The sequence below is a fragment of the Chlorocebus sabaeus genome, chromosome 11 (assembly GCF_047675955.1).
Source record: "Chlorocebus sabaeus isolate Y175 chromosome 11, mChlSab1.0.hap1, whole genome shotgun sequence".
Taxonomy (NCBI): Eukaryota; Metazoa; Chordata; class Mammalia; order Primates; family Cercopithecidae; genus Chlorocebus; species Chlorocebus sabaeus.
Window position 1 is genome coordinate 51569835 of NC_132914.1, and position 23655 is coordinate 51593489.

Below are 23655 nucleotides of genomic sequence, written 5' to 3' on the forward strand. Positions count from 1 at the left end.
CCTTGTCCTCTCCAGGCTCTAAACTGCACGAGCCATTGCCCAACCTGGGACACAAGTCTTTTCCTACTTCTCCCTTGGGCCCCATTTCTGCTCTCCTCCCCAAGTGTTTCTCCCCTCTGAGGGGATAACTGCCTTGTCTGATTCATCTCGCTTCTGCTGCAGCTCCTGTTCCTCCTCCCGCCTGCATTGATGTCCCTCATTTCTCTTGTTACTCAATCTTCTCACTTTTCTTTCAGCCTGGGTCCTGAGTATATGTTCCATCTCCCTGCACAGATGGGGTGTGGCTCCCCACATGCAGGAATTGGCTTTGTCTCTTGTTTCCTGGTGCTCCCCTCCCCCAGCCCAGGCAATGCCTTGTTCCTGACACAGTGTTGACTGACAGACTGACTGGAGTTGAAGCTCAGCCTTAATACTTCTCCAATCTCTTTTCTTAATTAATTTGATGTGTTTGGCATCACCTCTGCTGCTGGAGGGGTATTTTCTAGGAAGCAGAGGAGTGTGGGAGGCCTTGCTCCTTTTCCTTCCTTTCTCAGATAGACTAGTATTTCAACCTGACAGCTCCCAGCCGGTCCTCTGGCTATGGAGCATTGAGTATTTATTTTTCTGATGTTTTTATTCCAAAGTCTTTGCCAGGGTCATGTTGTTGAAATCTGCCAAGTGACAGCAGCCCCTGACCCTGCTACTGAATCCGAACGCATTTACAGGTACAGCTGTTGTCAGAAAATTACAGAAGCCAAAGGCAAAAACAGAGGCCTTGAGAGGTCATCTTGGATATGCTCCTGTCTCCAGTCTAGTTTCTGCTCAGGTAAATTAGAAGAGATCTAGTTTCAAAGTGCTACACAAAGGAAACGGATGTGCCACTCTTCAATCCCACTCCATTATCTAGCAGTTCCCACCGTCAGAATGTGTTTCGTTGTATGGACCCACAACCTCTCCTTTGAATGCCAGGCACTTTCCACTTCTGTTGTTGCCAGAAAGTGGATGATGATTAATATAATCCACTATATACTTGAAAAAGAAAATTAGATTAGAAATAATCCAGAGAAAGTGGTCATCCATGACCAAGTGGTCATCCATGATGGATAATTCAATCTTCAACACAATCTACATTCTTTCCAAAGACCAGAGTAATTTCCAGACTGACTTAGCTGTTAACCATGAACATCCAAAATCCTCCCTGGCTCACAGTGGTAAGTAGGTTTCCAAGTTTGGATTAGTCTTACCCCGAGATTTAAATGTTTTTTGTCTGCCTACATCCCACTCTATGGCTCTTCCCCAGCCCAGGTTGAGAGAGTGCTGGTGCCACTCAATGGTGTCCACACATAATAAGGGTCTATGTAATGCCAAGCAACTGGTTGTAACTGAGAGAAAAATGTTATCTGGCTAATCCATCCACTTGTTAACATATATTTGGATATTTGGAAATAATCCAATGAAGGACTGAAGTTTTCCTTTGTCAGCATGTAGACAGTCCTAAAATATCGTAGTCAAGCAGTGTCCATAGACAAAGTTAACTGCATCATTAACACTTCTTTTTTTCACTTGGCATGCTATATCTAACAGGCTTTCTCCCCACCTGGTGACCCAACGCTGGCCTGAGTGGCTTGGCACTCATTATAAAGAGAGAGGCCAATGTCTCAAAAGTGCCAGAGAGTCTGGCAGGCAGCCTAACTATAAGGCAGCTGCTGTGATTTCCATAAAAGAATAAGCAGAATGCAAAACAAAACTGCAAGAATGAGGCTGCCCAGTTCTTGGTGTTGGCAGGGGTCATAAAAGCAGGAACTCACTTCCTCATCTCCTGCGACTGAGTCTAGCCTACATATCCAGGGTCTAGGAGGGACAAATTTGGGTGAACCAATGCAAAAGAATGTATTCTCATCACCTCTGGAAAAAATGCTTCTGTGTCAGCCGTTTTTCCAAGGGACCAACTGGAGCTATTACCATACAGTCTAGTGAAACAAATCATGGTTCTTTACTTAGATCTAGAAATATATCAAACTGAATAATTCAGGAAATCTATGGTTTTGGTAGTGAGTTGCCAAAACTCTGCTCTATTTGGTGCTATGCAGTTTCCACTATAGTAGCCCTGATCTAGTTGGTTTATCTCTACAACTCAAACAACTAGAAAACTGTTTGAGCCAATCCTTCACTCTCTTCATCCCTTGAAACCCTAGTGAGTCTGAAACAACAGATAAGCGTGGGGGGGAAGAAGGGAAACACAAGGTTAAAAAATAAAAAAGCAAAAATTACCCCTGTTTCCTTCTACACACATCTAGGCTAAAGCAACCCTGAACGAGGGAAGGAAGAAAATATTACATTAAACCGAGCTCAGAATCTTGAAGCTCCATTGCACTGGACATTCTCCCTAAGATTTGAAATTGTGTATATGACTTGAAGTTGTTATAGGATTGTCTATTACCAAAGAGCAGGCAGAACAGTCTTAGGGCCCTCTGGAGTTTTAGTCCAAGAGCCAAGAAGTGTTAGCTAACATCCATCGACATTGATAAAGGGTGATAGAACACAAAAATGAAATTGCTTTTTGCCTTTTAAAGAGGATGTGTTAGTAAAGGATGGACTGGGATATGATAGTAAATAAACCACAAAACATATAGTCACTTAAACACAATAGAAACTTATTCCTCCCTCAGGTAAAGTCCTAGGCAGATGATTCTTGCCCGTGGGTGGCTGCCCTCTCTACGTGCTTCAGGGATCCAGGTTCTTCCTATCGAGTGTCTAATCTATTCCCTAGGGCGCCATGGTGGGCAACCTCACAGAGGAAGAGGACAGAGAGCACGGAGGAGGATGGGAACACACCCACTTGTTAAAAGCTTTGGTCAGGAAATGGCACATGCATTCCATTAATTAGAACTAAGTCACACAACCATATGAAACTGCAAAAAAAGCTGGGGGTGTAGTCCAGCTGTGGTCCATATCTTTATAATGGTTGAAATGTTACTGGCTTCTGTGTCCAGTGGCAAATTTGGACACAGAAGATCCTCATGGGGTACCAGAGGTTCAACCATCATAGGCAGCAACCTTATGAGAGTACTTCTTTCTCCAAAAGGAAGGTCATCATTTCCCAAAGGGACTTTTCTCCGAATGGTGCAGGTTGATGGATGGCGGGGATAAAAGGGACTGGGAGAGAAAAGGACTTCTGTGAAAAACCAGAGCAAAGGTAGCCATGCTCAGTTGCCTCTTAAAGGTAAGGAAGGCTCCTGTAGCTTTACTACTGAGACCTACTCGCAGATTTGTTCCTTCCCCTGGTGGAACTTCTCATCTCTTGTGTAATGAATATGCACCTGAAACTCCTAGGTCTCAAAGAGCCTGGAAGTAAACATGACCCTAAAAAATCCTTGCTACCGAAAACAATCCAGTAAAATGTGCCACTGGACACAGAAGCCAGTAAAATCCATGAAGGCAGAAGAATTGCCTGGCCCTTCAACCCCAAATAAAATAAACATATTTTACATCTTATTAATTCCAAAACTGGATTCAATTTTTTAAAGTGCCGCATTCTGATGAGATCAGAAGACACATCTGGCAGGGATGAGGTCATTACAAGAAGAGTTTGACTATTTATTATAATAATAATAAAAAAACACCCGCCACCCTTGGATTCTCACTGGGGTGGGGAGCGAAGAGCTTTGCAGGACCCATCAAGGGAAGCAAAGATTCCGGCAACACAATTCCCCCTGTTAACTATATTCCCGGCCTCTAGGTCGCTGTTTAAAATAAAAGGGCATCTCCATTCTCCCCCAGAGGTACCATTCTACAGTCACACTCACTACTTTATCCATGTCTGTGTGCAGTGAGCATTTTTCTGTTCTTCTAGTTTCACTGGAGTTTTATTTTATGCACCCTTCCCCTGCCCCATTTCTTGAGACCAGCTGGACCACATGCTGGAAAAACAAAACAGAAGAGAGGGGAAGGTCCCTCAGATTCCAAAGCAGAATACAACCAAGGCTTCCTAAGTAAATGAAAAGGACTTGGAGAAGACATAACCCTTCAGTGTAGACACTTAAGTTGAAATTTCTGCCCTGTCGTTCCAATGCCATGATGGAGAAGGACCCCCATAATCGCCTTTGGCGTGTGCAGCTCTGAGCGTTACAACGATGCAAAGTGCGGTCTTTGGAGGCTGCGGGAGTCAGTAATCCCTCAATTCACTCTCGCCGTTCCTTCTCTCCAGTCTGCGCGAAAGCCAGGTCCGAGGGCTTCGAAGATGGGGGACCCGAGATGCGCACCAGTGGCGGGAAACGAGCCGGCTTAGTTGGCTGGGCTGCGTCCCCTCGCCACTGCCCGCCCGCGCGCCCGCCCGCCCGCCGCTTCGGCCTCCGGAGAAGCCTGGAGAAGGGGCCTGCTCCTCTTGAAAAATGGCTTTTGGGGGTGGTAGGTTCTCGGGAGGGCGACTGGCGGAAAGTGACTTGCCGCGGCTTCGAGTAGACTTTGGTGCGGGACCCAACTCCTGGGGAAGGCGGGGAGCGCTGGGCGGATGCCTGGCCCCAGTGAGGCGCCAACACCTACAAGTTCCGCTCTGAGGTTTGAAAATGCAAGTTTCTCTCGGATTGATTTTTTTTTTCCCTTTAAATGTATCTCCTTCAAAAAAACAAAGACGTGGACAGACAGGCGCCACCCGGTCTGAGAGCTGAGGTTCGTGACTGCTGAAGATTTCGTTTGGTTCAAGTTGAGAAAATAAGGGTCGCCCCGTCCCAGGCTGGGAGCGTGGGGACTTCCGTCTATGGACTGTGCAAACCCTCTGGGGCTGCCTCCCGGACTGGCATGCTCTCCCCGCCGCCTGAAGCCTAGGAAAGGTTCCCTGGAGGCACTGGACTCCAGATCCTTGCAGGGCGGGATGGAGAAAAAGCCCTGAATACCACGGCCCACACCCCTCCAAGTCGGGAGCCCCCAAGCGCCAGTCCAGCGTACGCAGCCGTGGGGTGGGAAGGAGAAGATAAGTCCTCCGCCAAGAACTCACCCACGCCGCTCCTGCCATTCCTCCGCCTGATTTCTGCTGGAGGAGGTCGTCAGTTTGCAGGGGCAGAATATGAAGACTCCGGGGAAATAGACAAGATAATATTCCTAAGCTCTTTGAACGGCCCAGGTAGAGAAGAAAATTAAACAATGTAACTCATCTCTCTGCAAGTAAAGATCTAGAGCGAGATTAAGACCCCCATTCCCGGCTTTTCCTCTGAAGCTCCCCCAGAATAAGCCTGCACGTTAGAGCTGGCTAGGTCAGGGAGTGCAAGGAGAGGTGCCTTTTCGACCTGGAGAAAGAGTACTCTCCCCCACAGCTTTTGATAGTTGATGCTGAAGTTACCAAGTAAAGGTTGAAGAAATGGAGGAGAGGGAGGTGCGGGGGGTGGGGATGGTCGTAGGTATTTTTAACCAAGGTAGATTTTGAAGTTATTACAAATATGTTCCCTGTTCAAATAGCATGGTCCCCATTCTCCAGGCTCCACTGTGTAAGGCGAGTTCACAGCCTCAAGGTTCTCCCTGAGGTTTGGAATAGGGAAAAACGCTAATCTTGCATTCTAAAATTAAATAAATAAATAAATAAATATAAAAATCCTGAAAGCTTAATTATGGAACAACTCAGATAAGTCCTTCTCCCATCACTCAGCTTTCGATTATTTGAATAATTCAGGAAAACACGAATTCTGATTGTTTGTGGAGACTCATCACCCCTGGACAGTAAAAAGAGAGAGAAACAAGGAAAATCTAATAGAGAACAGCGCTCTAAGATGGTGAAATGGGTCTTCTGTGCATTTTTCCTGGTATAGAAAGACAGAGTCGCCTTCCTGGGCATTATTTCCTGGAGGATATTGTATCTGTTGTGATAAAATGTATAGAGTTAGATCAAGTCACCAAAATGTATATATGTGTGTGTATGTGTGTATATATGTGTGTGTGTGTGTATGAGAGAGAGAAGAGAGAACAAACAAGGGTTTCTACTTGTGTCTATGAAAAATTTTATTTCTTGGCAGAAAGAATATTTGGGCTCCATTTTGTTTGTTTGTTTGTTTTTGTTTTTTTCCAAGATGATCATAGCTATGTAGGACCAGACTTCTCCACATAGTTTTTAAACTGAATATGCAGTTGCAAAGCATAGTTGGGGCATCACCCACGTAGCCTTCAGGTGAAAACTCGGCTTGAAACTGCAAATTCAGATTTGTCTTCCAGGCGTACTGGGCAGAGCATCTGAGATCCCCTGTTGGCTTCACAGCCTATGGTGTGAGCCCGGAGAAGCCAGGAGACTACAGTGCATGTTTCTGGACCTTGCAAATAACTCACTTCCCTAAAGGCTGAACTCAGAGAGCTAGACACCCTGAAGGATCAAGTCATCAAGGATCAAGGAGCAGTCATGTTTGAGGGGGAGAGGGTTGGTTGGGCTTTCTTCTTCCCAGGATTAACCACATTTGGGAAACTTTTTTCAAGGGTGAGGGTGAGGCTAAACTTTGAAAGGTAGTGAATCTGCTTTTCTTACTGGTAATATTTGGAAGGAAAAATTCACCACTGTTTATGATCTTGCCCATACTACTTAAAGTACAAAGCAGTTTAAAGATAAGACTTAAAATAGAAAATTTGTAGACCCCAGTGCACCAAGTTTAGAAGCAGATTTGAAACATGACCAACTGTAAATGCATATTGTCATTGTAGGCTTCTGTATAAGACATAACCATGCCATTTCACATGTATTATATTCAGCAAATGACAACAAATACACAGCAACATCAAAAGTAATAGTAAGATTCCTGAGAGCTGAATAATTTGCTTTCTTCCTTTGCCATTATTCCAGCTAAGATTAATCAGCTTTTCAGAAGTCTATTATCATGGTTTATCCCTCTTTGGTTCCGAGCCCTTGCCCACCACCTCCTGCTTCCCCACATTTCTTTTTGAGCCCGAGATTCACTCAACCTTCTTTGGCAAATCTTTATAGGTGTATGATTATCTTTTAACCACTTCCCTACCCCAAAACTGGGCATAAACAACAGAAAATGGTCTTTTTCTTCGTTTGTTTCCCCATTTGGGAGGACCCCTTTCCACAGGGACCTGTGAGGGGAGAAGAGAGGAAAGGTTGATTCTTGGTCTTGGCAGGGGATGTTGCTAAGAGAAATTGGCAGTCAGGATGTGTCTCTCTGGAGGCACAGGGACCTAGCTCCCGACCTTCCGCGTCTGTTCACCCAAGCACGCTCATGAATGCCCAGGCCCTAGGGTGGATCCGCTGTCTACCCACACACTCAGAGCTCTCCAGGAGCTTTCTTCTCTCCTACCCCACTAATAAATGTACCCACCTGTGTGCTCGGCAATAGGTGCACATAACGTGCACACAGGGCATCAATCAGGATTGCGTATGTGACTATGCCTGCCCCACTGGACCTGCTCTAGCGCCGGCCAGTGGAGCGGGCGCTTCCTAGTGTGGGCACTTATCCTGCCGCTCGGGTCGGCCATTTATTGTCTTGTGGGGAAGCAGCTTTCGCCAAGAAGCTTGGTCTGGGTTAGTGAAATAAAATACTAAACAATTATTATATGCAAAATTTTTAAACCAGCATATTAAAATAAACTAAGGAACTCTCTGCGTTGGGAGAAAGCCACAGGAAAAGAAAGAGAAGGAGTTAGATGCTGGCGCCAAGTTCCTGGTGGAGCCAGGCGGCGGTGACTCCTCAGGCTAAGCGGAATCACCATCCAGGCTCCGGAAGCGACCCGAATCCCAAAATCCATGGAAGAAAATCGCGCTGAAAGAACAGAGCCAACGCCAGCGTCCTGCCAAGTTTGGCGAGATGGCAGGTTGGTTTCAGGAGCACAATACCGCTAAATGATGCCTAAGGGAAAAATTTTCCCAGAGAATTGTCTGGGAGCAACAGCAAAGACATGGTGTTTTAATTCTCTTAGACATGGTGTTTTTATTATCTATTAAAAATATAACTTTAAAAAGCATCTCTGCACTTACATATACTCAAATACTATTGCCGTTTAATGGCTGACTGCATTAGAAAACAACGTGAATGGAAATGCATTAACAAAGCCTCTATACTAATACACGTGTTTACCCACGGAACTATAAGTTGGTCAAGCCTCCCACCATCTCAGCGTAGGCATATAAACAATTAAAGCCTTTAAACTTTTTAATTAAACTTAACTATGTTGTCATATTGAAAGAAAACATTATTTTTTAAAATTTTTCAGATTATTATATGGATAATAAGGTAACCCTAATTATATGGATATGGGTATCTGAGGACACATTTCTTATGTTAATATTTATCTGAAGTTCCCTTAACACCAAACAAAATATATATTACATACTTTCTTGTCTAGAAATAAGTCTATAATAGATGAAAGGAATAAATCTGTATTTCTCCTTTGGAGGGAAATTCATTAATAAGCCAAGCACTGAAAAGAGAGCTACAAGTGCTTTAAATCACAAATACAGGCTATAGCAGACTATTCTCCCAAGGCCTCAGAGTAGGAGAAGAGTTGCACAAGGTCCTCTCTTTTGGGGCTTTAAGAAATGCATCTCTGCAAACTTGGGGATGTTCTTCTTTCCCATCTATTTGCTTGTAGTGGCTAAGCCTAAGGAGAGATGACTGCCTTTGAATAGAGCAGTTGGGTCTTTCCCAAGCTCACAGTCTCACCATGTTTTCTTTCTTTTCATGTCCACCTCATCAGCCTGCCCCAACCAGCACCCCTGTTACAACACCCGCAAATGTCTGTCTCCATACTACACAAGCACAATGCATACTTGTTGCAACACATGTTCCCCAGCATGTGCACTGTCCAAAAACCAGGACTTAACAATCATGTTCCCCAGAAATGCTAAAGACTATCAAATTCAAGGTGTCTAGGATGGTCTCTTTGCCTTGAAAGATATTTCTTCTGATCTGAGTTAATTTTTTTCTGACTTGCAGGTGAATGCATAAATCCAATGTTTGGGAAAAGGAAAAATGGATGTCCCCATTCTCCTTTCTAGTTCCTTAGATTTCATCAGCTTTGCTGCATGTACAAGGCAACACCACAGCTAAGATTTAAAATGTGCCTCTAAATACTCCATGAAGAGGGGGAAATTTGGATGAGAGGGAGGAGGGTAGTGAGGGAGGTAAAGTTTAACAGTCCCCAACCCCAAGGATATCAGAGTGATAGTTTCCCTCCAGTCACTAAAACTGTACCAAATTATATATGTTTAGGATGACTTAATTAATTACTACCAGTGAGAATCATGTCCCAGATACCCAAATATACAAGCTCCCTTCTACCTTTTTGTTGTATAGATCCCAGTCAAGGTTCGTCATTTAGCAAGAAGTTGTTTCTTTCCCCCTTTAGTAGAGCCTTGGGTCTCTTTTCCCTCTCTTTTGGAAGTGGAGGGGTTAAATTTTCTTTCTTTTGATGAGGCATCTTCTGAAAGTCCTTTAATTTCTTGTGTTCTGCTCAGTGATTTTCATATTAGAATGTACTTTTGCTGCAACTGCTGAGGTGTCTGGTCATGGAGAGAACTAGGCTGTGATCCACTTAGGATATAATTTTTCCTCTTCCCTGTGATGAAATATATATATATTCCTTCCATCATCTCCCTTTTAGGATTCCACCAAATTCCAGTTCCCACACCATGGTGGGACTAAGGAGGCCCCTCACCTCATTAGAGGTGAAATGCTCGGCCCTTCAGCTATGTCTTTTGTATTTGGTCATTCTTTGGGACAGGTTAACCAGTGCACTTTGACCCAGAAGAATGCTGTATTGAGGCCCATCCCCTCCCTGCCCTAAAAAAATGTTATTTTCCATATCTGCTTTTAAAGTAACTGGAAATCTTTTAAAAGAAGGAAAAAAAGATTGGCTGGTCTGCCTCCCTTCTAGGAGCCTCAAATCTAAACTTTAAAAGATGAAGGAAATGATCGAAAGTGATAAATACCTTTTCCAGGCATTCGGTTTGTTGGCTTTCTGACCAAAAGGGGCTTTTGTTAGGTCTCTACCAGGAAGCCAAATTCAGCCCCCAGCAAATACTCTTCCACCTCTTTCCCATCCCCCCTCAGCTCTCTTGTCTAACTTGAAAATGAACTTGGACTTCCCTCTCAGACAGGCCCTAAAACCGGGAGAGATTTTATTTGTCTGTTTCTGAAGGGCTTCCTAAAAGGGGAAGGGTGTTTAGGGGGAGGGGAAGGGGACAGGGGACCTTTTCCCCCAGTAGACGACAGGGTGGGGGTAGGAGCTGTGGTGAAACCAGAAGGCGGGAAGAGATACTTTGTTAATTTCTTAACTCTGCGTTTATTCCCTGAACTTCTTTTGTCAATGAAGGGTAAGAGTAGGGAGGGGGCCAAGTGACAGACTGAGATACTGCCCAAAAAGAAAAGGGGGTGGGTGGGGTAAGGGCTAGAAAAAGGCTGAGGAAGGAGGGGATGAGGAGGGTTGGAGAAGGGGCTCTGTGATGAGCTTGACAGGGGTAGGAGGGCGGGGAAGCTGTGAAAGAAAGAGGACTGGGGTTAGGGACTCCAGAGGCCACTGGAGGAGGCTTCCTGACAGTTCTCCATGGAAGGGGCCACTTGATTTCCCCCGACCAAACCCAGTGCACCACGAAGCAGAGTCTGCAGCTGGGGGCATGCTAGAGGAGAATCCAGGAGAAGATTTGTGATGGCCTAAACTTGGACCCCTGTATGGATCCCTGCAGAGCCAGAGAGGAAAAGGTCTTCGAGGTGACCCCAAACCTCAGCCTGCACTGCAAGTCCTAACTAGGCAGCAGAGAGGAATGGATTTCCCTGATATCTACCACAGGGCAATAAGTGGGGCCTGAAGGAAGGCAAGTTTTGATTTAAGAGCTGAAAACTCTGAAACAAGGAACAAAGTGATGCCTCAGCTACCCTGGTCCCATCTTCCCTCAAGCTGGGGGCCTAGGGAGGGAGAACACTAAAGATGGAAGATGCCAGGATAGCAGCCGCTGTCCAGGAGGTGAGTTTCCAAGCTAGCAGAAGAGGCCTAGTGGCCCTTCTCAGAGGCTGGGCTGTGGGAGTGGAGAGATCAAAGTAGAACAGGTTCCAGAGGGATGAAGGGACCTCCAGGAACCCAGAGAAGTGGAAGAAACGGAAAAAGGAGGGGAGGGGATTGGACAGGTCCAGGGAACTCCAGGATCAGCCAGTTTTCTTTCCTTCTCTACCAGCATCACCCTCTGCAGCCCATCTGGAATTTTTTCCAAGCATGTGGGAGGGTCTTCCACACAGACACACCCTCAAGGGTATACCCTCTCATATGCCCTTTCTGAACCCCCAATCCCTACCTATAAGTGGCCTCTCTCAAACATCCCTTTCTTGGCTAGCCCAGGCCCTGTCCTCCTCTGTCCTCCACAAATCTCCTCCTCCATCAGCAACCTGAACCTTGGACAGGAAAGGGCCCCTAAATCCTTTGCCTGCCCTATAAGGCCCCAAGTCTGGGCCAGAATTCAGACCCCATGGTGGTGAGGCTCTTTGTTCTCCTACAGCCTCAACCCACCCCCTCCTTTTTTAAAACTGGAATTTCTCCCATAAAAAGCGGATGGGGGGAGCAGGAGCTTCAGAGCTTTAAGCTCCCCCACCCCGACCACCATATGGAGGAAACAGAGAAAAGGGCTGCAGGGAGAGAAATAATCTGATACCTAATTTTCAGAGGAGAAAATCTGGGCATTGAATCAGGGACACAGCAACGCCATTTCTTTCATCCTTCTCCCTAGTCTAGCACTGAAGCTACACCCAGCCCTCAAATGTGTGCATCAGGCTTGCACCCTCCGCTTGCAAATGTTGCTAAGTTACACCTCTGACTTCGTCTTAGATACAGTGGGGTGTGAATTCCACCCCTCAACTTCAGAAAGACACAGACATCTGCTTCTTCATTTTTCTATATTTTCCTGGGGGATGTCTTTGTAAGTAGAGTAGGAAAACCATGTCAATTAAAAGTGTATACAGACAGACAAGCAGAGACTTTTATTTGCATACAGAGGATTGAAGCAGAGAGCTGGTTATCTTTAGGAACACATTTGGGCTGTGTCCACAAGGCCGTGTGCTGAAACAGTGCAGGCAGCCTGCACCCATCCCTAAACCCACAGGCACGCACGCACGCGCGCGCGCACACACACACACACGCTTCCCGCGAAAAGGCACATTAAATATCTCCTTTATGTGTTGGAGCATTTAAAAGAAAACATTTCAGAGTCGAACTTAGCCGAGAGCTCGGTGCATGGGCGGTAGCTAAGGGCAGAGTGGCTCCTGCCGCTCCGCGCTGTAGAAGTCCCTTTGAAAAAGCAGCCGGGAGCAGAGCCGGGGCTTCCCGACGAGGCTGAGGAGCTGTTTTCCATTTTCCTTCCGTATAATTAAATGCTCCGTCTTTTTCCGCATACCAGCAGCTGGATTTTCTCTAAACTTCATCCACAGTCAAACCTCACCGGCTAATCCCGGAAGGCCAGCGGGGCGAGCCCGGGTGAGCACTGCAGCCGAGGGTTTCAGCGCCAGGCCCTAGAAAGGCTTTCTAGGGCGAGATCGCCTTGGAGATGTAATTACTACGTTTCTAGTGGTGCATATTCTCCTGGAGTGTTTAATTTGATTTTATTTGTGTCTCAGCGAGATCCACATTTTTTTTTCGGGGGAGGGGAGAGAAACCACCCCAGGCTTAAAGTTAATTAACCAACAAGGCTTTACTTTCCACCGCCCTCCTGCAAGCTCTTTCTTCCGCGCCTCCCTCCCCGATCCCGGCGCCCCAGACTTGGAGACTGCGTTTGCAGGCGCGAAAGGTCTTGGGGAACCAAGCGAAAGAAGAGGGAATTGTTCAGAGCACGCGGACTTCCCCAGTCGCCTTTACTGCCCTTAGCCCAAACTTTCCCCTCCAGCCTTCCTACTCCTCCAAGTCGCTTTGGAGGCCTACAACTTCGGCTGGTCTTCTTGAGGAAGAGGACTATGGTTCCCTTTCTTTCTTCTCGCCACTACATTTTGGCCGCATAGTGCTCCTAATAAATGGAATTGTAAAGTTGCTAGGTTAATTAAATCTATATCTCATTGCAATAGGAATAGTTAATGCCCTTATATAAACCTGGAAAAGACCATACTATTAATTTTATTTATTGCTTGGCCACCCTGCACCCAGATCCTTCACGCCGTTCTGGTTCCTACTCCCGCCATTCTGGTTCCTCCTCCCAAAGGCTGGAGATGTGTCTTTGGGTTCTGGGCCACGGAAAACGGGTCCGGCTTTGGGCCTGACCAGGGAGGGAGCCCCAAGAATGGGATGGGCATTTCAGGCCCTTTGTTTCTCCTGGCAGTCCCGCAGAACCCTGTCCACAGCGCCCCAGTTCTTCCACCTGGGCGCAGCACTTCGCAGAAGGGGAGGCCAGGATCTGGGTTCCATCTTTACTACCCGCGGCTGGAAAAAGACAGGCCTCCCCACCCACCCACCCCCACCAGCCAGGCCTTAGGCAAGGGGGCCAAGGTCACACGACCCAGTCTAGACTTGGCCAGGCCCTGTTTGCTCTCCTCGTTTTACCTTGACCTTGGACTCCAGCAGCAGGATAAGCAGTTTCCTAGCAGAGCCGGCTCCCGTCAAGACCCTGTCTTCCACTGGGCTCATCTCTCCTCGCCCCTCCGTCATTGCCCTCAATACACACTTGAGCTGGTCTCCTTATGTCTCAACCTTCTTTCTGTTGTATTTTTCCTTCTACTGCCAGCCCAGCCCGCAGCCTGCTTTCCGAACTCTGAGCTGACTCTTCTGGTTCAAGATCACGCGGATAAGAATTACTATCCTAATTCACCGATGTCCGGGTGCTCTCAACCGTCAAACACCACCTTCTCCCCACAAAGAGGAGGGAGGTGGCCCGAAGGGGTCTCTGCAGACCTGTCCATTTGCTTTCCATTTGAGGGGTGCAGTAGGTCTGGCTGAGCGAGGCGCTACTGTGTGGCCATGGCCTGTGCGCTGGCTACACACGAGCACTCAGCATTTAAAACCTGTGGCAGAGGCAGGAAAGAAGGAAACGCTGCAGCCCCTTTCCCCTCTTATTTTTCTCTCTTCATTACTATTTCTCAGGGAGGTCCTCTGCTGAAAGGGAACTTAATTCCACGGAGATACTCCCTCAGAAAGGGGTGACTCTATTGAGGCTCCTGACAAGTTGGGAGATTGGGAGGAAAGAAGGGAGAGCTTTTGAAGAATCAGTAAGTTGGTGTTAATTTTTTCTTTGAAATAGGGGGCAGTTTTAGATCATGAAACTATTCCGCACTAAAAGAGGGTGACCTAAGAAAGCTGTGGGAGCTCCAGTGAGGGTATTCAAACTGGGGACCAGACTCCTGAGGGCAGAGGTGGGTTCTGCAGGGTCCCCAGAGTGGCGCCAGAGAGGTCCCTCGAAAGGGGTAGCACTGAATCTCCCCCATTTTCCACGTTCTCTTTTGTATAGCTATAGAAGAGAGCGCGCTCTCCTTCGCATCCAGGGCTTTTAGCTTTCCCAGGCTGAATATTGCGCCCCCACCACCCGCATTTCTTTAAAAAACCTCACTCTGAGATTTTTTTCTGTTGCATATTGAAATATCAGTCTATTCTATTGTTTTTATTTCCCTCGTTTTATTCTTTCTCCATTTATTGCTGAGTCTATTCCATTGCTTCACAATCCCCTGCCCCAGGTGATGAATTCTGTATTTGGGGGTTGTCACACCCCTCTCCGCTTGAGAAAAATCCAGCGAGGTAAAGGAGAGTGTCCTTTTCAGACATCTGGGGTTCTGGGGAAAGTGGCTGAAAGTAGGAAATGGAAACACAATCCCGGCATCAAAGGCTCACTACGCGGCATCGGGTTCTTTCCAGCCGCGAGCGGAGGGGAGCTGCCAGGGCTGGAGCGCTCCTGCCTGTTTTCTATTATCTTCATTTATTATTCTTTACAATCTGGTTTCTTCCCCACCGTTAGCTTCAAGCCCCAATCCAGAGACTTGGGCAGTCACAGTGATCGGTTTGGGGATAGGGGTCTGTCTCCCCCGTGCACTTTCTATGCCTAGGCGGAGGCGCCCAGTTACAGCCCTCTTTGCGTCGGCCAAATTCAGCCTCCCCCACCCCCTCCCTCGGGCCGGCCAGGGGGCGTCTCCCTGTCCCTTTAAATCTCCCAGCTCCCGCCTCCTTTGGCCCAACTGAGATCCAATCAGCAGAGATCTTTTTCTTTTCGCCCCGCCCCACCTAGAGGGGCGGGAACCCCAGGAGACCTGACCCGGGCATCACGTGCGCAGAGAGTGTCACATGGGCGCGGGAGGGGTGCTGAGAGGTGGAGGGCGGGAACCGGCGGATTTCTTAATGAAGTCTCTCCGCATGCGTAGAGGGAATGGAGGGAGGGAGGTGGAAGCACTAGGAGGAGGGGAGGGGTGGAGAGAAAAGAGGGGAGGGATGGGGGAGGGGAAACAGGAGCGAGGTGTCTCCCTTGCTCGCTGCCTCTGGCAAGTGGAGTTTTTAAAAAGCTCCAGCAGATCATGTCATGACGACTTCGCTGCTCCTGCATCCACGCTGGCCGGAGAGCCTTATGTACGTCTATGAGGACAGCGCGGTGGAGAGCGGCAGCGGCGGCGGCGGCGGAGGAGGCGGCGGCGCGGGCGGAGCGGGGGGCGGCTGCAGCGGAGCGAGCCCCGGCAAAGCCCCGAGCATGGATGGTCTGGGCAGCAGCTGCCCGGCCAGCCACTGCCGCGACTTGCTTCCGCACCCGGTGCTGGGCCGCCCGCCGGCTCCCCTGGGCGCCCCTCAGGGCGGCGTCTATACGGACATCCCTGCCCCGGAGGCGGCGCGCCAGTGTGCCCCACCGCCCGCGCCCCCCACCTCGTCCAGCGCCACCCTGGGCTACGGCTACCCCTTCGGGGGCAGCTACTACGGCTGCCGCCTGTCGCACAACGTGAACCTGCAGCAGAAGCCTTGCGCCTACCACCCGGGCGATAAATACCCGGAGCCGTCGGGCGCCCTGCCGGGTGACGACCTGTCCTCCAGGGCCAAGGAGTTCGCCTTCTACCCCAGCTTTGCCAGCTCCTACCAGGCGATGCCCGGCTACCTGGACGTGTCGGTGGTGCCCGGGATCAGTGGGCACCCGGAGCCGCGTCACGACGCTCTCATACCCGTCGAAGGCTATCAGCACTGGGCTCTCTCCAATGGCTGGGACAGTCAGGTGTACTGCTCCAAGGAGCAGTCGCAGTCCGCCCACCTCTGGAAGTCTCCCTTCCCAGGTAAGGAAGGGACCCGAGCGCCGCCGCCGCCGGGGACCCCTCCCCGCCCTGCCTGCCCCGGGGCTCCGCACCCCAGCCACCCCCGCCGTCTGGCCCCGGCGCGCCCGCTCGGCTGGGCTGCCTATGGAGCCGGCCGGGCGAGCTGCACTGAGGAATGCGCCGGGGAAGAAATCTGCTCCGACACGTTTTCTGTAGCTGCCCGGCTGAGAATGAAGCAATCACAGGCGCCCGAACGCCGGGCCGCCGGCTCTGCTCCGTTCGGTGGCTCGCCTCCGCCTCCCCTCGCCGGCTGCAGCCTCCCGCCGGGCTCTTGGCCCCTAAACCCGCTTCCGGCCAGGGATGGGGGCAGGGTGGGCCTATAGTGCCTTGGAATCCAGGACAAAACCCCCAACCCACCAAATAAGTGGGGAGGGGGGAGAATAAGAACTCCCACTTTCTTTGACAGATTTTGCAGGATCGTTCAGGCACTAGACAGTAATTTTTAAATAGGGGACTAATTTGCTGGGGTCTACAGAAATGTGGAATTTCTTTTTTTCCTTTCTTGGCATATTTAAAAATCTGGCCACGAATTTCCTGATTGTTGAGGGAACAGAAGATCCAAAATCTCTGGGGAGGGAGTGGAGAGGAGGCTCGAATCCCTCCCCAGCAATGTAAAGTTTTCCTTGCCTCTCTGGTATATTGAGCTGAAATTTATAGACATTTCCACTGCCAACTCCCCCATATGTGGTCGAGAAAGAGAGTTAGTTATTGGTGCCCCAAACACAGAAAGAAGGGCGTGGGGATGAGAAATGGGAGAGGAAGACCTGTTCAGGGGCTTCTGGGGTCCAGGCCCAGGCTGGGGACCCCTTGGTCTTGTCTGGCTAAGTATGGGAAGGGAGAATTCATTCCTCTCTTGTTCGGTCTCCAGTTGAAGAGAGAAAGGATCCTGCAAATCCCACCGCTCTCCTTACAAGACCAGTCCCAGGTTTCCCAAAACCACACCAAGAGCTTTGGATCCTGCCCTGTGCTGAGAAATCAGGATTCCAGTCTAGGGAGTCCAGTATTTGAGTCTGTTCTCCCTGTAAGAAGAGCTCAGTGGGAGAGCGTTCTCCCTTCTGATACCTACAGAGGTCTTTAGGGGCTGGGGGCCCAGGGCAGCCACAGATGTCTCCCGACGGTGCCCAGCTCCCCAACCAGTTCCACATGCCAAGCTCAGGGATGTTTTCCTTGGAAAGCATAGACCCAAAGACCTCGTAAGGGTGGGCCTGAAATTCCTCTGCATCCGGAATTGGAAGCAGAGGTAGGTGGTTTTAAAAAAAAAACAAAACCGAATGATATTAGAGAGTGCAGCAGATAACATTCTTGTGAATTTTATGAAATTACTTAGTAAAATACAACTCAATACCAGGGTATGACCTACACTAGGCACCATGACTTCTGATTGCCAGAATTAAGGATGGTACAATTTTAGTACATGGTATTATGCATCACCTACCCTGTATTGGCTATAATATTTTTATATAATATGATTTCTTTTATTAACTACCTAATATGAAATATACCATAATACATTTCTAGAAGATAGGCAATTCACATGTTCATAATACAGCAATGTATTTTAGAGAGATGGCCCTTTAATTCTCTGTCTCGCCAAAACACAAAGCTTCTTAGGAGATTGGGGTCCAGCAGGAATTCCTGGGGCAGGGAAGCCAATGGGCTATGCCAAGAGGCTAAGGGGTAAGGGAGCAGGTGCCCACCAAACCCACTGTGTGGGTGGGGGCACAGGCCCATAGCAATGTGCAATGGGTTTAGAGTGAAGAGGTAGAAGAGAAGGGGCTGTTCTATGTATGAATGTGGTGTGGAGTAGGGGTGAAGGATTGGAGAAAAGCTGAGAAATATCTTTGAGCAAAATAAACATCTCAAAGATTCCCGGGAAAAAACAAAACAAAACAAACAAAAAACAACCTCCACTAAAAATAAATTCTTTTTTGATCACAGCCTCCTAGAGAAAAATAACTTTGAAATAAAAAAGTATAGCCCAATTGAGATTTAATACACTTGCAAATTATGGCATGGAAATGGATATAAAACCTAGCATGCCTCAGCAGCTATGTGCTCCCACAATCCCCGTGTGGAAATAGAATTGGGCTGATGTATCAGTGAGTGCAGAGGTACAGGCAAGAGGCAGATGAATAAGAAATTACCTTCAGACACTCTCCATCTTTCTACCCACTCAGAGATCTTTTAGAAGTAGTGAGATTTCAAGATAACTCTGTCTATGCAATTGTGGTTTGTTCGGCAACATGTAGGCATAAACACCGCTGTCTCTCTACAGTGCCTCTGGCTCTGAGAAACCTCATCTGTGGCAGTCTGGGCTGGTTTGGGAGATGGAGGCAATTGTTCAGCAAGATCCAGATAATTAGGGCCAAGATGTGTCGTGGCTTCTTCGTTCTCCCAATTATACAGATGCTTGCTTTATTGCTCTGTTTTTGTGTTGTTGTTTTTTTTCTCTCTCTCTCCCTATGGTGAGTGTAGACTTTGTTTTTGTTTTTGTTTTTGTTTTGTTTTTTGGGGGCTTTTTTTGTGTGTGTTTTTTTGAGAGGAGAGAGAGGCAGAAATTCCAGGAGGGAATCAGAAAGGGAGAAAAAGAGAGATGGGGTTCAGGAGACAGAAAGAGGGAGAAAGGAACAGTGGGCTCTTTGGGCCATACTAGAAGTCCTTACTGACAAGCCTTTGGATTTGGGTTGGGAAGAGTAGCAAGCTGGATTTCTAGCTGGACAAGGCACTCTTCAGAGCCCAGAGCTTGCTCGTGGGGGGCAGGTGGTCAAGAGTGGCTGGGCTGTGGGGAGCTAAACACAGGAGCCCCCAAGCCCAAAAAGAAAGCCATGGCTGAGCATTGATATGATTTTTATTTACTCCTCAAAGGTGTCTATTAGGTTTCCAGGCATGAAGTCATTTGTGTTTGTGATCTGGATGGATACTAGGGAAGGGGTGATTGTAAGACTAGTAACTAAGCCCCCACTCACTTTAGGCAGTGTATGCACATCTCCAAGTCTAAGCTACCAGATATTTCTTCATCTCTACATACCACTTCCTTTCCAGATAAGGCAGCAGACAAAGAAAGGGGGCTTCTTTGAGATGGAAAAACTGGAGTTATTTCCCCAGGAGGCCAAAACAACCTGCAGTTGGTCTGATCCAGGACAAATTGGCTAAATCAATTCTTGGCATCCTATAGAGAAAAATCACCAGTTTAAACCAGTTGTCTACTTTTTAAACTGATTTTTTTTTAGGGTTGATTAAATCTCATTGGAAATTTAGAGCTAGAGTTTAGGAAACCAAAATTGGGTAGGTAATTGTAAGAGTTTAAAGAAAGTAAAGTAAAAAATTAGGGACAATTATTTGGCTAATTCAGAAACAAAAACCCACCTTTACCCTACTTTATTCTTCTCCAGGGAAAAGGAGGTGTTTTAAAGCTGGATTGTATCAGCTGGCCTATTTCCATTTTAAAACTTACTGTATCATTTTAAGAGTCAGAAAGTCTGCCTTTAAAATCTGGTTCTGCCACTTAGGTTATTTTACCCACTCTGAGCCTCAGATTCCTGATCTTGTAAAATGAGTTTAACAAAATAAGCCTGAAAAAATGTTCTGAGGATTAAAAACAACAATAACAACAACAAAAGCAACAAACTCCTGGTATCACCACTTACCCTCTTCATTTTATTCTTGTCAACAAATCATCAATTTCCCAAATCATGGTTACATCTCTAAGAGTAAAACAAATTTGAGGACTGAGAGATTTAAAGACAAAAGGTCTTGTTCAAAAACAAATCCTTTTTAACCTAAAGGATCCATACTGTTTAAATAAAGTTATTTTGTTTTTAAGATTTTTTTTTTTTTAATCATGGTTTATTCACACAGAGGCAGAGAAAAATGCCAGGTCCAACAGTTTTCCTGAGAAATTGTCACCAGAAGACAGTCAAAAAAGTCCATTGGATCCCCTGTCTCCCATTTTCTGCCTGAGCATTTTATTTTCTCCTGTGTATCACTGTGACACTGCTCTTCCCACTGTGTGTAGATAAGAGTCCCTGAGAGAAAGCAGACCCAATGGGGATGGGTACAGGGAAAGTGTTTTGTGAGGGTGGGATGGGAACAAACATTTCAGAAAGAACTTTGTGTCTTCCCTCTGGGCTGTGTCTATAATTTCAAAAGGCAGTAAGAATGAAGGGGAATCCCCAAATATTCAGCCCTCCTCATTAGCTTTCACCTAAAGTCTAATAATTACATGGAAAAAATTGAGGACTGAGCTATCCAGATAATCTCCCTAGTTCCCCACTTCACCTTGAAAGTGTTGCTGTGACCTTTATTGACAGGGATGAGGGTGGAGTAGAAAATGGAGTTAGAAGTGATATATATTGGTTTTAGTTTCTGTGAAATTCTCAGAGTCTAAAGAAACAGAACTGGTGGTATTGGTTTGGATGACAGGTATCTAGGGTTTAGGATTATGGTTGGTGCATGGGATGTAGACAGTTTCCTTCAGCCATGAAGGAATGGAGAGGGAAGGGGGTTGGAACAGAATTTGCCCTGTTTTGGTGGGACTGTGGTGTGGACCCCCTACTTCCAGCGACACCTGATTCCCTATATCTCAGGTTCAGGACCCCCCACCTTGGGTGTTGTTAGGTGGTTCACAACATTGGACCCCAATTCCTAGAGTGTGGACCTCCAAGCAGGCTGGCTTCACCTGGACACTTGTCTTCTATCTGTGCCTCACATCCCTAACATATGGCCACTGTCCAAAGGCATGAAGACCCATCTGGTGATCTGGGCCCACTGAAGCTGACCCCCTGCCTGCCGTGCCCTCCCTGAAACATATAGCAGAATGTCTTCCTCTGACAACGGGGCAGAATATAAACTAATAAGCACCCAAACGATCTAACTCAGGAAGGAGGGATTTTTCTGAATATCTGAAATTCTGCAAGCATGGCAGGCCAGGCTGGAACTTGGAGGGCCCCTTGTAAGCGTACAAGGATCCTAATATCGAGTGCTGTGCAGAGCCATATTGGGGCCTGAAACAAAAGAGAAAATCAGTAATACCGAACCCATGTTTATCTTTTTAATTGATACTGTGTTCATCACGGACGTTTTTGTATTCGTTTTGCTTTTGTAAACGTTGCATTAAAATATCGTCTTGATTACTGAATTTTTGGCGCCCCCTCCCTTAAACCTTGAGCCCAGTGGCCTCACCATAGTTGTGGTCTTGCTAAAATAACAGAAATGAAAAGCATTTGGGACTTCATTATGCGGAGCAATCCTCTGGCCCCGTTGAGCCCCTGCCAGAACTCTGTGCGTAGGCAGCCTCCGGTCCTCTAGACCAGTCCAGCCGCGTGCCTCACTTCTTCTCGCTTGCCTTATCTCCCCGCAGATGTGGTTCCCCTGCAGCCCGAGGTGAGCAGCTACCGGCGTGGGCGCAAGAAACGTGTGCCCTACACTAAGGTGCAGCTGAAGGAGCTAGAGAAGGAATACGCGGCTAGCAAGTTCATCACCAAAGAGAAGCGCCGGCGCATCTCCGCCACCACGAACCTCTCTGAGCGCCAGGTAACCATCTGGTTCCAGAACCGGCGGGTCAAAGAGAAGAAGGTGGTCAGCAAATCGAAAGCGCCTCATCTCCACTCCACCTGACCACCCACCCGCTGCTCGCCCCATCTATTTATGTCACCGCTTTGTACCATAACCAAACCCATGGAAAGATGCTGCGCGGGTGCAGAAGAGTATTTAATGTTAACGAGAGAGAAGAACCGCGCCGCCCGGAGGCAGAGAGGCTCCATGGCCACGGTGGGCCATCCCCAACTCCCTATCCCATCCCCAGCCTCCACCCCCATCCAGATGGGACTCACCCCGGCTTCAACAGCTTTGGAAATGGGTCCCGGGTGGGCCGTGGGAGGAAGGCTGTCGACCTCTACTCCTCCTTGTGCTCACCTTGCCAGAAAGTCCAGTGGCAGTGCAGAGCCCAGTCATTCCAACCAAAGCAGGGTTGGGGAATCCCGAATGGCCCCAATTCTTGCCTCATCCTATCACCAGGCTAGTAGAGGACCCTCCCTAAGGGCGCAGCTTCGGCGCAGGATCTGTCCAGCTCATACTTTCCTTCGCTGTCCCTCTCGCACTCCTTAGGCAAGATTTCCCAGTAAAGATTTTCTGTGCATATTTTAAAAGTCGTGTTAACATTCATGATAATTATTAGGGATCTGGCAGCGTGATTGGAGTATGGATGGTTCCCTAAAAGCTGGAATCAACGCAGCCCCTACGCTCCATCCCAACCAAGAAACTGCATTTCTTGGGGCCAGGTGGGGGCTGCCTTTGCCCCACTGCCTCCCCTGTTCTGCTCTCTCAGTCAACATGTGGAAATCCAAGGAGGACAAAGACTCCAGCCACGCTGCTAAATAGGGCTTCTCTCTCCTCTCTCTTTCTCTCTCTAGGTGGTAAGGTTGGGGATTAGGCCAGGCACAGAGAAGCAGAACTTTTTTTCTAAGGATAAACATCTCTTCCAAGAGGATGGAGAATGGGTTCCTCAACAAAGTCCCTTTCCAGTCACCTTTCCATCAAGGCACTAGCTCCTCACACTTTCACTTTTACTGATTTCCAGAGGAAAGCTAGAGGATCTAGTTCAGGAGGCAAGAAGATCTGGCCCTCAATTAGCTAAATGAGCTAAATGTAGATGCTGCCTAACAGTTCCCTCCTCAAAGACCACCTTGGTGCTGTGGGGGTCCCTTGCCTCTTCCCTTCCCACTGGTGCATTACAAAACAGTGTTCTTTTGAAATGTTCATCAGAAATAGGCTTTTTTTTTTTTAATGTTGTGTATCTGTATATAGTATTGTGATGTCTGAATGACGATGTACTGAATGCAAAAAGGAAAAAAAACCCCACAAACATGTTTTTAAAATAAAATATCTTTTTTTGCCTTGATTTTATTGCTTAGATTCTTTCTGAAGTCTCTTCTGTTCACTGCCTCTTCAGGGCAGTCTACTGTGCCCTGATTCTGCCAGAATGATCAGGGGGCGGAGTATAGACATCACTCCCAGCTGGGTAGATTCCAAACCCTTGTTTTGCTCCACTTAAGTTTTTGAGTTATCTATACCGTCTATATAGGAGAAAACTTCCCATCCTGATGCCCAACTTAGTTGAGTGTATGTTGAGGAAGGAAAGATGTAATTGGTGACTGAAAGGCCTGGAAGCAGGTGAGTAACAAAAGTACATTGATGGTCACTTTAATTAATAATTGGGGCTCAGATCTGTTTCTGGGTACTGAGAAAGTGGCATCCCAGCTGGGAAGTGGGTGAGGTAAACATGGTGGTGGCCGGCGGCAGCAGGGAACTAACCTTAGGCTCCTGGTGCCCTATGGCCCCCAGAGGGCCCCAGATACATTCAGCCAGTTCAGGACTGGAGTTGAGGCTGGGTTGGGGTCAGCACAGCCTGGCAGGGCACCTTCAAGCTCAGCTTTTCCTGGCTGCACTA

At 47.7% G+C, this 23655-nt stretch overlaps 1 protein-coding gene and 1 long non-coding RNA gene across 2 annotated transcripts; one reads left to right on the forward strand and one right to left on the reverse strand.

Annotated features, from left to right (window-relative positions):
* Window positions 1-11910: 11910 nt before the first annotated feature.
* LOC119623887 (uncharacterized) lies at window positions 11911-16170 on the reverse strand. The gene is made up of 3 exons (XR_005239974.2): window positions 15998-16170; window positions 13745-13937; window positions 11911-12949 (listed from the first exon to the last, which is right to left on the reverse strand). It is a non-coding gene; the product is annotated as an uncharacterized lncRNA (long non-coding RNA).
* Window positions 15437-23106, forward strand: HOXC13 (homeobox C13). Its single transcript, XM_008003480.3, has 2 exons — window positions 15437-16169; window positions 21568-23106. Exons 1-2 carry the CDS (start codon window positions 15437-15439, stop codon window positions 21822-21824), a joined length of 990 nt encoding a protein of 329 aa, XP_008001671.1. The 3' UTR covers window positions 21825-23106.
* The last annotated feature ends 549 nt before the right edge of the window (window positions 23107-23655 follow it).